This window comes from Salvelinus fontinalis, chromosome 40 (genome assembly GCF_029448725.1).
Source record: "Salvelinus fontinalis isolate EN_2023a chromosome 40, ASM2944872v1, whole genome shotgun sequence".
Classification (NCBI taxonomy): Eukaryota; Metazoa; Chordata; class Actinopteri; order Salmoniformes; family Salmonidae; genus Salvelinus; species Salvelinus fontinalis.
This window is the reverse complement of record NC_074704.1, coordinates 20,511,102-20,524,762: the sequence shown is the minus strand read 5'-3', so window position 1 is coordinate 20,524,762 and position 13,661 is coordinate 20,511,102. Positions and strand designations below refer to the sequence as shown.

Below are 13,661 nucleotides of genomic sequence, written 5' to 3'. Positions count from 1 at the left end.
TGACTAGAGAAATATACTGTTCTATATTGATAAAAACCCCCACTAAAGACAGCGTTTTTGGTGTTTTATTTAAATGAATACATTGTTAGATAAAAGCATAATTCTTCATTCTAAAGTTAAAGAGCTCCAAAAACGAAAAGAAGATTTAGTCCCAAGTACTCCACGAAGCAGAGCAAATCAAGCGCATGAAGAACTGCATAGAAGATCATTGTTTTTAACATTTGTACACATGAAGGAACCAACTGCAATGCACAATGGTATTATCTTCGCGTCATATATTTGGTGCCAACTCAAAAACATAGCAAAAAAATTAAATAAAGATATTGTCTTATAGAGTGTAATCAGTCATATAGATATGATGTATACGACACAACAATACCAAAATAAAGCATTCGGGATACTGTAGAGCAACTATTTACAAATACCGGCCCCTGCTGGCTAAACCAGGGTATATCTCTGCGATACAAGAGGCGGGGTTAGATTAGAAAAGGGCTCTCCGTCTCCAACCCTTGGAGAGTTTCCGTCCTGTAGGTTTTCGCGCATATCCTAATCTAGCGCACCTGATTCTAATAATTAGCTGGTTGATAAACGGAATCAGGTTAGTTACAACTGGGGTTGAAACGAAAACCTACAGGAGGGTTGCTCTCCAGGAAGAAGCCTCACTGCAATTTCGGGTCACAGTGAGCAGTGTGGGGGGAAATAAATAGCTAATTTGTTTTACTGTACATTTCTAACTTCGTTGCTTTGTTTTGGCTTTGTCCATATATAGATAATATATAGACTACAGTTGATTTACAGCATTATAAGGAAAAAGCCCGAAGTACAGGTTTCAGCCATAGGCAAACTGTCAGTGCTGGGTTGATCCATGACTGCATAGCAAAACCATTCGCATTTTACACACAGCGAGTTGAGAAGAAAACAACCACCCTTAAATAGTCCACAGTAGAATGCCCCACAACTCTGATGGCTCAGCCTTTTCCCATGTTTATATTTTTCACCACCTGTATAAAGTGTTAGTTGTTACCGAGGGATGGTTGGATTATACATTTGTTAAATGTGGTGACTACAGTGAGTACTATATACTGGTATCATGTATTATTGACCACAGGGGAAATCTCTTGAACATGGCATTTAGTCACATTTGCCTTGGATGGCAACATCGTAAGTAGGCAATATGACTTTCTACTTTTACACATGATTAAGAAATGCTGATATATCAAATGAAACACACATTAACCCCTCATGTATGTGGTCTTCTGTGGATGGTTTGGTCATGGGGGTTGCAAAATGGCTGCTGGTAATGCTTATGTCACAATGATGATTGTGGGTGATAGTGGAGTTGCAGGAACTTTGATGGCATAACAATACCACTCTGGTCAATGGCTAGGTTCAAAATATACAGGTTAGTACAAGAGGATTCTAATTTAGCAATAAGACCCGAGGAGGTATGGTATATGGCCAATATACAGCGGCTAAGGGCTGTTCTTATGCGCAATGCAGAGTGCCTTGACACAGCCCTTAGCCGTGGTATATTGGTATATACCACAAACCCTGAGGTGCCTTATTGCAATTATAAACTGGTTACCAATGTAATTAGAGCAGTAAAAACAAATGTTTTCATACCTGTGGTATATGGTCTGATATACCACAGCTGTCAGCCAATCAGCATTCAGGGCTCGAACCACCAGTTTATAATATTTCATAACTCTTTGCAATTCATGGGACCAGTGTTGCTAGTTAGCAATGGCGCTAATAGTTATTAATGGACCTGGTCGGTCCCATGAATGTGTTAATTTTTTGAACGCTTCCGCATGGAATGTCTTAATTGTCTTAACCTTCCCAACTTCAGCCTAGGTCAATGGGAAGCAATGCTGATATCACGGTGATATCACTGTCAAGGGTAGGGATGCTGTTGCCAGATCACAACATTTATGAGGGAGGCAATTCAATGATGATATCACCCATATACTGTATACTGTTGCCTCGACTATACTGTCGCCTCGACATTTGCCGCGATGGTGGGGATACTGCGGGACCTCTTCATCACCAGGCGGACCTCCACGTCGGGCAGGCTGTCCTGCTTGGTCTGGGCGCAGCCCTCGTCTGCCACCGCCATGTGCAGGTCGAATCGTAGCGACACCGACTTCTTCCGCAGCTTGGGGTTCCCCTTGAAGAAGGAGCCCTCCCACTGCTTAATCACCTTGTCGATCCTGTCCGTCCTGGAGGAGGGGGAGGGGGGGGGGGGGGGGTTTGGAACACAATTTGTTCGCTTTTAAAAGGCAATAGATGCTAGACAGCAATTAGAAATGTAGAGTACATGTATAGAAACAATCAAACAAACATTCCTTAAACAAAGCTGGTGTGGTGTTGTGAAGTGTACCCTGGCCACAGTAAACCTGGGGTAAATCCTAATATGGTATCTCTAACTGATGATTGGTCCTATATGATTGTATGGGTGGGACTTTTACAGTAAAAGGTATGTCAGAGAACCCTTCCCAAACACACAATGATTGTACATGCCTCATCAACAGTTAATTGTGATAACTATCTAATTCAAAGTCAAGGAAAGTTTACGAGATGACACAGTTAGTAAAACAACTGGCTTAAGCACCAGGGCGACGATGACTCTGAAAGCAAAAATATTTATGCGGCCGTTCCCATCCCGTTTGGTACAGCGTGCGGTTTTAACACCTGATGTGTGCACAAAGAATTTAGGAATGACAGACGCCACTCCCTCTTGGGAAACGCCGATGTCTCCACATCTAAAGAAGCTTATTAAGGAATGTGTCTCTCAATGAGAAAGATTCCCAACAACCCCCAGAACGAGAGCTCATGCCAAATTTATGCCACATTTCGCAACTGAATATACTGCTGTTAATCACTCCTGGCTTAGGCATGCAGAGGTACTTCCCTGTGGGTGTGTGTGTGCGCGTGAGTGTCTGCATATCTTGTCTCTCGGACTAGATGTTCGCTAAGGGAGGGAAAATGGGAGTGTCTCTTGGTGTCATCATTAGTCTAACAAAGACAAAACCCACGGAAAGGTGGTTCATGTGATAGATGTGTCAGCTGCCACCGAAAGAGGTAAAAAATGTGCCCTGAATTATATTTAGAATACCTCATTTAACAGTTTGAAAATATATCCCATAATAGTCTCTTGAATAACATAAGTAAAGCATCCCTGCTCCCTTCATTGTAGTTGACACTCTCTGACACTAAGGAACGATTACTTTTCACACCGACTGAAGCAGGCGGTGACATTGGGTCAACAATCACGATTAATCAATCAATCAATCAATTTTATTTTATATAGCCCTTCGTACATCAGCTAATATCTCGAAGTGCTGTACAGAAACCCAGCCTAAAACCCCAAACAGCTAGTAATGCAGGTGTAGAAGCACGGTGGCTAGGAAAAACTCCCTAGAAAGGCCAAAACCTAGGAAGAAACCTAGAGAGGAACCAGGCTATGAGGGGTGGCCAGTCCTCTTCTGGCTGTGCCGGGTGGAGATTATAACAGAACTATGCCAAGATGTTCAAAAATGTTCATAAGTGACAAGCATGGTCAAATAATAATCATGAATAATTTTCAGTTGGCTTTTCATAGCTGATCATTAAGAGTTGAAAAACAACAGGTCTGGGACAGGTGGCGGTTCCATAACCGCAGGCAGGTCTGATAATAGGTCTGATAAGGGATGTGACGATCATGAAATTTCGCCAGCCGGTGATTGTCAACCAAATAACTGCCGGTCTCACGGTAACTGACCATTAATTAACCTAAACACATTTAGCATCTGCTTGCTTCCACACATAGCCTACAAGCCACTGATGCAGACCTTTGGAACATCTCGACTTTAAAAAGTCTAATACATCCATGTAATATAGCCTACACTTTAACAATAAATCCATTCTTTATTTTAGACAGGTATAAAGAAACATGATGAATATTTATTTTTAGTCTATTTCACAAGAACAGAATAGCATACTCTGAGTTGACCTTATGTTAGGCCCTCTGAGTTGACCATATGACTATGCCATATGACTGTGGGCTACACTAGTTCATTTAGCAGACAAGATGTGCTTAGAATTCCGTGGCATTATTTTATATTATTTTATAGTATGAAGAATACAATAGAATAAAGCTGAATAAACTAGAAATTATATTTTCTCCAAATGATTTGAGGGAGTGTGCATATGCAGCTATTCTGTGTTGAGCAGTTAACAAAGAAATAGGTACTCCTATATTCTTAATTTAGTTATTAATGTACCTTTAGTTGTTCTTCAAACATTGGGCTATATGTTTAGATTTTTAATACATTGTAAGGATGCATGATGCCACTCTAATGATGATTTGAAAAAAAGTTGCTTGAAAGGCATGAGCTCTGCTTTGTTCTTTTTGCACAGGCTGTACACACTTCATCAGTCTCTCATTCACAATTTGGCAAGCACTTGATAATGCCTCAAATTTCCCGGCGGCATCCCCTTTGTGTGACCGTAATGCACTCTTAAAAATCCATGCCTTTTGCGGCCAGTGACTGTTGTGCCCTTGGGCTAAATATAATAATTATAATTCCCTTTTCTCTAAGTGCTACGTGCTCCGAAGCACTTCTCACTCACATGGCTCTCCATCACGTGATCGGGTCTTTCTCACAGGCTACAAGTGAAGACAGACACATCGGGGACGTAACTTCATGCATTCTTATCCAATTCCGAGGTGCATTTTGAAGATATTGGAAGAACTGTCCACATTTACTTTTCGTCAGCCAACAAGATGAGTAGGCCTAACGACAAGCAAAAGCACTAGTCTATGTCAATCTACCCTCCCCCATTGTACAAAAGTTTACTTATTCTATAATGTGCAATAAATAAACATTCCAAACATAGTCTGGGACAGTTGTGGGATGTGATAGATTCCAAATTAATGCAACCACTACCATCCCAAAACTTTTTTTTACGTAATAATATGTGTGTGAAATTTGTTTTGATTCAGAATGGACCATTATTATGCACTTGTCTCAAAACGGGCAGGGAAAAAATACATGTTTCTCTGCACTTAAATAGCGAATGGAGGACACGTTTCCTATGCTTCATTTTTTTAACGCTAGCCAGGTAGGCTATACTGTTGTAAAGAGAAGCAATGTGCTTAATATTAGGAAAGTTGAGAAAAAAATATAGAAGGCCTAGCCTATACAAGCTGATGGGATCCTATTTTGAATAGAGGCCATCATTCTGTTTTCTCACACAATTAAATAGCCTATGGAAATGTTATGCAACATGAGCTCATGGTCTCTCATGAAGTGTTTGATTCGATTTTCAAATACATTCTTCTTGATGTCAGAGTGATTAGAGGGACATGCTAGACTACAACTAGAAACGTAGAGTACATGAATAGAAACAATCAAACAAACATTCCTTAACAAAGCTGGTGTTGTGAAGTGTACCCTGGCCACAGTAAACCTGGGGTAAATCCTAATATGGTATCTCTAACTGATGATTGGTCCTATATGATTGTATGACTTTTACAGTAAAAGATATGTCAGAGAACCCTTCCCAAACCCACAATGATTGTACATGCCTACTGAACAGTTAATTGTGATAATGATCTAATTCAAAGTCAAGGAAAGTTTACGAGATGACAGTTAGTAAAACAACTGGCTTAAGCACCAGGGCGACGATGACTCTGAAAGCAAAAGTATTTATGCGGCCGTTCCCATCCTGGTTGGTACAGTGTACTCAGCATAGGTGTGGCGGTAATACGGTCACCGCAACAGTCCTATGTCTGATAAATACTTACTCCACGGTGCCAGTGCCCTCTGCACTCTCCCTCACCACGTTGCCTTGGAGGAATTCCTGGGTCTTCACTGTGGAAATCCTCAGATCGTTGTCTCTCTCTGGCTCTGCACATAAAACACATACTCAAATCAAACATAAATTTGATTGGTCGCACACACATACACTACATGACCATAAGTATGTGGACACTTGCTTGTCGAACATCTCATTCCAAAATCATGGACATTAATATGGAGTTGGCCCCCCCTTTGCTGCCATAACAGCCTACACACTTCTGGGAAGGCTTTCCATTAGATGTTGAAACATTGCTGGGGGGACTTGCTTCCATTCAGCAACAAGAGCATTGGTCGGGCACAGATGTTGGGCGATTAGGACTGGCTCACAGTCGGTGTTCCAATTCATTCCAAAGGTGATTGATGGGGTTGAGGTCAGGGCTCTGTGCAGTCCAGTCAAGTTCTTCCACACCGATCTCGACAAACCATTTCTGTATGACCCTCGCTTTGTGCACTGGGGCATTGTCATACTGGAACAGGAAAAGGCCTTCCCCAAACTGTTGCCATAAAGTTGGAAGCACAGAATCATCTAGAATGTCATTGAATGCTGTAGCGTTAAGATTTCCTTTCACTGGAACTAAGGGGCCTAGCCCAAACCATGAAAAACAGCCCCAGACCATTACTCCACCAAACTTTACAGTTTGCACTACACATTGGGGCAGGTAGTGTTCGCCAAACCCAGATTCATCCGTAGGAATGGCTAGATGGTGAAGCGTGATTCATCACTCCAGAGAATGCTTTTTCGATGCTACAGAGTCCAATGGCGGCGGGCTTGTGTGCGGTTGCTCAGCCATGGAAACCCTTTTCATAAAGCTCCCGACGAACAGATCTTGTGCTGACGTTGCCTCCAGAGGCAGTTTGGAACTTGGTAGTGAGTGTTGCAACCGAGGACAGACGATTTTTACGCGCTATGCGCTTTAGCACTCGGCGGTCTCGTTCTGTGAGCTTGTGTTGCCTACCACTTCGCAGCTGAGCCGTTGTTGCTCCTAGATATTTCCATTTCACAATAACAGCACTTACAATTGCCCGGGGCAGCCCTAGCAGGGCAGAAATTTGACAAACTGATTTGTTGGAAAGATGGCATCCTATGACGGTGCCACATTGAAAGTCACTGAGCTCTTCAGTAAGGCCATTCTACTGACAATGTTTGTCTATGGAGATTGCATGTCTGTATGCTCGATTTTATACACCTGTCAACAACAGGTGTGGCTGAAATATCCAAATCCACAAATGTTTTTATATATAGTGTATTTAGCATACTGAATGTGTGTATGGAATTCCTGCCTGATTGTGTGTATACGAGTGTGTATATGACTATTAACATGAATATGTGTGTACCATTCTGTGTGTGTATGTGTCTGACCACGTCACCCACCTGTAAGGATGACCAGGCTCTGTTGCCTATGCAGCGTTAGTGCAGGGCTCTTCCTCAGGCTGTTCTCTGTCACAGACCACTGCTGGGGTCTCTCAGGCAGGGGCTCGGACAGTGGCTCCTCAGGGGTCACTGCGGGGTCACTGAGGCCGTTCTCCTCCACTCCATTCTCCTTGGGCTCCTCCCCTATGGGGCCTGGCTCTCTTATGGGGCCCCTCCAGCGCCGTAGCCCCATAACCTGTCCGTTACGCCCACCTGGGTACCTGTGAATAGATGAGAAAACATGGTGAGTAGGACTCAATGGAATCTGTGAGGGGGGACACTCCTTCGGCAGCTGTCTTAGACGCTGTCTACATATTTGATGGATAACTTTAGCCATTTCCGTACACTCAAAGAAATTGCCTGGCGGAAGGATATCTTAAAGTGTGGTCAGCACATCCGAATCATGATATGACAGAGCAGATTGATACAATACAGAGCCTGGCATCTTGAGTTGAGCAAGTGCATTGTGATCTTCTGAGAACATAGATATAAATCCAATAGACTGGGAGAAGATCTAGGATGCATCATCGAGCGTCACCTTTACTCAACCTGGATGGTTAAAAAACTCGATCATGCGGGGTACCCCCCAGATCAAGAAAAGGTGGTACTAAAAACATAATTATGAGGCCTGCTGGAGTGAGTGTGCTAAATATAGGGACAAATCTGCGATGTACAAACATAATGGCCGTGAACTGTCTGTGCTTGAATGCATTCGTGTGACCAGCCTGTGAAAGCCTCAGTGATGATAATTGAGTATAAACTTTAGGCCTGTAAATTGAATGGAATCTTCCGTAATAAATGTTAAGAGGAATCTTCATTAAAGATCTTAGTGATCGAAAGCCATGAGGTGAAGAGGTGAATGTGGGGATGTCTGGTACAGAACATCTGGTAGTTTAAAAATGTCTTATATCTGTACACACAATGCAGATAAATGAGTCTGTCTGCCTGTCTTACTGTCTGTCTTTCTGCATGTCTGTCTGTCTGCCTGTTTTCCTGCCTGGCTGTCTGTCTGCCTGTACTGTATGTAAGTAAATACACTGAGTATACAAAACATTAAGAGCACATCCCCCGCCCCCACCCCTTGGACTCTACAAGGTGTCGAAAGCGTTCCACAGGGATGCTGGCCCATGTTGACTCCAATACTTCTCACAGTTGTGTCAAGTTGGCTGGATGTCATTTGGGTGGTGGACCATTCTTAAATCTTTAAAAACCCTGCAGCGTTGCAGTTCTTGACACAAACCTGGCACCTACCATACCCTGCTCAAGGCTTAAAAATCCTTCTTTAACCTGTCTCCTCTCCTTCATCAACATTGATTGAAGTGGATTTAACAAGTGACATAAATAAGAGATCATAGCTTTCCCCAGGATTCACCTAGTCAGACTATGTCATGGAAAGAGCAGGTGTCCTAAGTGTTTTGTATACTCCGTGTACAAGCCTGTGGAATTTCCAGTAACCAACAGTTTCGCAATTATATTGACTCACCACCAGAACATCTCTGTCTCAACCTGCAATTATGTTTGATTCTCTATGCAGCTGCAACAGTAAAGAAAGTAATCTGTCACACTCCTCAACAAAAGAGGAAGACTCAACATGTAAATCTAGTTGTTTTGACAGATTAACAAAGGGGATAAAATATGAGGAATCCTTTTTTAAATTTCCTTCATCCTTTAAGCTCATTTTCAAATCCAATCAAATTTTATTAGTCCCATGCGCCGAATACAACAGGTGTAGACCTCACAGTGAAATGCTTACTTACGAGCCCCTAACCAACAATGCAGTTTAAAAAAAATATGGATAAGAATAAGAGATAAAAGTATCAAGTAATTAAAGAGCAGCAGTAAAATAACAATAGCGAGACTACAGTATACACAGGGGGGGTACCGATACAGAGTCAATGTGCGGTGGCACCGGTTAGTTGAGGTAGTATGTACATGTAGCTAGAGTTATTAAAGTGACTATGCATAGATGACAACAGAGAGTAGCAGTGGTGTAAAGAGGGGGAGAGGGGTGGGGGGCAATGCAAATAGTCTGGGTAGCCATTTGACTAGATGTTCAGGAGTCTTATGGCTTGGGGGGCGAAGCTGTTTAGAAGCCTCTTGGACCTAGACTTGGCGCTCCGGTACCACTTGCTGTGCCTTAGCAGAGAGAACAGTCTATGATTAGGGTGGCTGGAGTCTTTGACAATGTTTAATGCCTTCCTCTGACAATGCCTGGTAGAGGTCCTGGATGGCAGGAAGCTTGGCCCCAGTGATGTACCGGTCCGTTCGCGCTACCCTCTGTAGTGCCTTGCGGTCGGAGGCCGAGCAGTTGTCATACTAGGCAGTGATGCAACCAGCCAGGATGCTCTCGATGGTGCAGCTGTAGAACCTATTGAGGATCTGAGGACCAATTCCAGATATTTTCAGTCTCCTGAGGGGGATTAGGTTTTGTCATGCCCTCTTCACGACTGTCTTGGTGTAATTGGACCATGTTAGTTTGTTGGTGCTGTGGACACTAAGGAACTTCAAGCACTCAACCTGCTCCACTGCAGCCCGTCGATGAGAATGGGGGTGTGCTCGGTCCTCTTTTTCATGTAGCCCACAATCATCTCCTTTGTCTTGACCACGTTGAGGGAGAGGTTGTTGTCCGGGCACCACGCGTCCAGGTCTCTGACCTCCTCCCTATAGGCTGTCTCGTCGTTGTCTGTGATCAGGCCTACCACTGTTGTGTCATCGGCAAATTTAATGATGGTGTTGGAGTCGTGCCTGGCCGTGCAGTCATGAGTGAACAGAGAGTACAGGAGGGGACTGAGTACACACCCCTGAGGGCCCCCTGTGTTGAGGATCAGCATGGCGGATGTGTTGTTACCTACCTTTACCACCTGGGGGCGGCCCGTCAGGAGGTCCAGGATCCAGTTGCAGAGGGTGGTGTTTACTCCCAGGGTCCTTAGCTTATTGATGAGCTTTGAGGGCACTATGGTGTTGAACGCTGAGCTGTAGTCAATGAATAGCATTCTCACATAGGTGTTCCTTTTGTCCAGGTGGGAAAGGGCAGTGTGGAGTGCAATAGAGAATGCATCATCTGTGAATCTGTTAGGGTGGCATGCAAATTGGAGTGGGTCTAGGGTTTCTGGGATGATGATGTTGATGTGAGCCATGACCAGCCTTTCAAAGCACTTCATGGCTACAGACGTGAGTGCTATGGGTCAGTAGTCATTTAGGCAGGTTACCTTAGGGTTCTTGGGCACAGGCACTATGGTGGTCTGCTTTAAACATGTTGGTATTACAGATTCGGACAGGGAGAGGTTGAACATGTCAGTGAAGACACTTACCAGTTGGTCAGTGTATGCTCGCAGTACACGTCCTGGTAATCCATCTGGCCCTGCGGCCTTGTGAATGTTGACCTGTTTAAAGATCTTACTCACATTGGCTGCAGAGAGCGTGATCACACAGTCTTCCCATAACAGCTGGTGCTCTCATGCATGTTTCAGTGTTCTTTGCCTCAAAGCGAGCATAGAAGTAGTTTAGCTCGTCTGGTAGGCTCATGTCACTGGGCAACTCTCGGCTGTGCTTCCCTTTGTAGTCTGTAATAGTTTGCAAGCCCTGCCACATCCGATAAGAGTCAGAGCCGGTGTGTACGATTCGATCTTAGTCCTGTATTGATGCTTTGCCTGTTTGATGGTTCGTCGGAGGCCATAGCGGGATTTCTTATAAGCTTCCGGGTTAGAGTCCGACTCCTTGAAAGTGGCAGCTCTAGCCTTTAACTCAGTGCGGATCCTGCCTATAATCCATGGCTTCTGGTTGGGGTATGTACGTGCGGTCACTGTGGGGACAACGTCATCGATGCACTTATTGATGAATCGAATGACTGATGTTGTGTACTCCGCAATGTCATCGGAGGAATCGAGGAATATATTCCTGTCTGTGCTAGCAAAACAGTCCTGTGGCTTCGCATCTGCTTCATCTGAACACTTTTTTATTGATCTTGTGCGATCTTGGTGCGTCCTGCTTTAATTTTTGCAGGAATCGGGAGGATAGAATTATGGTCAGATTTGCCAAATGGAGGTAGAGGGAGAGCTTTGTATGCGTCTCTGTGTGTGGAGTATAGGTGGTCCAGAGTTATTTTCCTCTGGTTGCACATGTAACATGCTGATAGAAATTCGGTAAAATGGATTTATGTTTCCCTGCATTAAAGTCTACTAGGAGCGCCGCCTCTGGGTGAGCATGTTCTTGTTTGCTTATGCAGATCATTCAATGCTGTCTTAGTGCCAGCCTCTGACTGTGATGGTATGTAAACAGCTACGAAGAATACAGATCTCTCAGGCGTTAGTGTGGTCTACAGCTTATCGTGAGATATTCTACCTCAGGCGAGCAATAGCTTGAGACTTCCTTAGATATCGTGCACCAGCTGTTATTTACAAAAATACATAGTCCGCCGCCCCTTGTCTTACCAGACGCCGCTGTTCTATCCTGCCGGTACAGCGTGTAACCAGCCAGCTGTATGTTGATATTGTCGTCGTTCAGCCACGACTCCATGAAGCATAATATGTTACAGTTTTTAATGTCCCGTTGGTAGTTTAGTCTTCCACGTAACTCGTCAATTTTTTTCTCCAAGGATTGCACGTTTGCTAGCAGAATGGAGGGAAGTGGGGGTTTATTCGATCGCCTACGAAACCTCAGAAGGCAGCCCGCTCTTTGCTCCCTCTTTCTCCGCCTCCTCTACACGCAGATCAAAGGGATTGGGGCATGTTCCTGAGGAAGCAGTATATCCTTCGCGTCAAGCTCGTCAGAGTCGTGAAAGGACAAAAAATAATCTGCTAGTCCATGGTGAGTAATCGCAGTCCTGATGTCTAGAAGTTATTTTCGGTCATAAGAGATTGTAGCGGCAACATTATGTACAAAAATAAGTTACAAACAACGCAAATAAACAAACAAAAAAACACAATCGGCTGGGGGCACATAAAATGTCTGCCTTCTTCATCCCGCGCCATCTTTTGGATGTTTAATTTAATTGAAAATGTTTGGGAACAAGGGGGTGCTTTCCTACAAGTCGGAAGTGTACATACACCTTAGCCAAATACATTTAAACTCAGTTTTTCACAATTCCTGACATTTAATCCTAGTAAAAATTCCCTGTCTTAGGTCAGTTAGGATCACCACTTTATTTTAAGAATGTGAAATGTCAGAATAATAGTAGAGAGAATGATTTATTTCAGCTTTTATTTCTTTCATCACATTCCCAGTGGGTCAGAAGTTTACATACACTCAATTAGTATTTGGTAGCATTGCCTTTAAATTGTTTACCTTGTGTCAAACGTTTCCGGTAGCCTTCCACAAGCTTCCCACAATACGGTGGGTGAATTTTGGCCCATTCCTCCTGACAGAGCTGGTGTAACTGAGTCGGGTTTGTAGCACTCCTTACTCGCAAACACGCTTTTTCAGTTCTGCCAACAAATCTTCTATAGGATTGAGGTCAGGGCTTTGTGATGGCCACTCCAATTCCTTGACTTTGTTGTCCTTAAGCCACTTTGTCACAAATTTGGAAGTATGCTTGGGGTCATTGTCCATTTGGAAGACCCATTTGTGACCAAGCTTTAACTTCCTGACTGATGTCTTGAGATTTTGATTCAATATATCCACATAATTGTTCTTCTTCATGATGCCAGCTATTTTTTTTTTTTTTTAAATAAATGTTACCCCCTTTTCTCCCCAATTTCGTGGTATCCAATTGCTAGTAATTACTATGTTGTCTCATCGCTACAACTCCCGTACGGGCTCGGGAGAGACGAAGGTCGAAAGCCATGCGTCCTCCGAAACACAACCCAACCAAGCCGCACTGCTTCTTAACACAGCGCGCCTCCAACCCGGAAGCCAGCCGCACCAATGTGTCGGCGGAAACACTGTGCACCTGGCCACCTTGGTTAGCGTGCACTGCGCCCGGCCCGCCACAGGAGTCGCTGGTGCACGATGAGACAAGGATATCCCTACCGGCCAAACCCTCCATAACCCGGACGACGCTAGGCCGTCGCCCCATGGACCTCCCGGTCGCGGCCGGCTGCGACAAAGCCTGGGCGCAAACCCAGAGTCTCTGGTGGCACAGCTAGCGCTGCGATGCAGTGCCCTAGACCACTGCGCCACCCGGGAGGCCCCTTGGAAGACCCATTTGCGACCAAGCTTTAACTTCCTGACTGATGTCTTGAGATGTTGCTTCAATATATCCACATAATTTTCCTGCCTCATGATGCCATCTAGTTTGTGAAGTGCACCAGTCCCTCCTGCAGCAAAGCACCCCCACAACATGATGCTGCCACCACTGTGCTTCACGGTTGGGATGGAGTTCTTCGACTTGCAAGCCTCCCCCTTTTCCCTCCAAACATAACGATGGTCATTATGGCCAAACAGTTTTATCAGACCAGAGGACATTTCTC

The 13,661-nt window shown here is 44.2% G+C and overlaps 1 protein-coding gene across 1 annotated transcript in view; it reads right to left on the bottom strand.

Annotated features, from left to right (window-relative positions):
• Positions 1-47: 47 nt before the first annotated feature.
• LOC129839169 (keratin, type I cytoskeletal 18-A-like) overlaps positions 48-13,661 on the bottom strand; it is a 33,453-nt gene continuing 19,839 nt past the window's right edge. The window contains exons 8-10 of the mRNA XM_055906460.1: positions 7,216-7,475; positions 5,789-5,891; positions 48-2,219 (exon numbers count right to left, since the gene is read on the bottom strand). Of these exons, the coding sequence (XP_055762435.1) occupies positions 1,988-2,219; positions 5,789-5,891; positions 7,216-7,475 (595 nt within the window). The 3' untranslated portion in view covers positions 48-1,987. The remainder of the gene's footprint in view (positions 2,220-5,788; positions 5,892-7,215; positions 7,476-13,661) is intronic.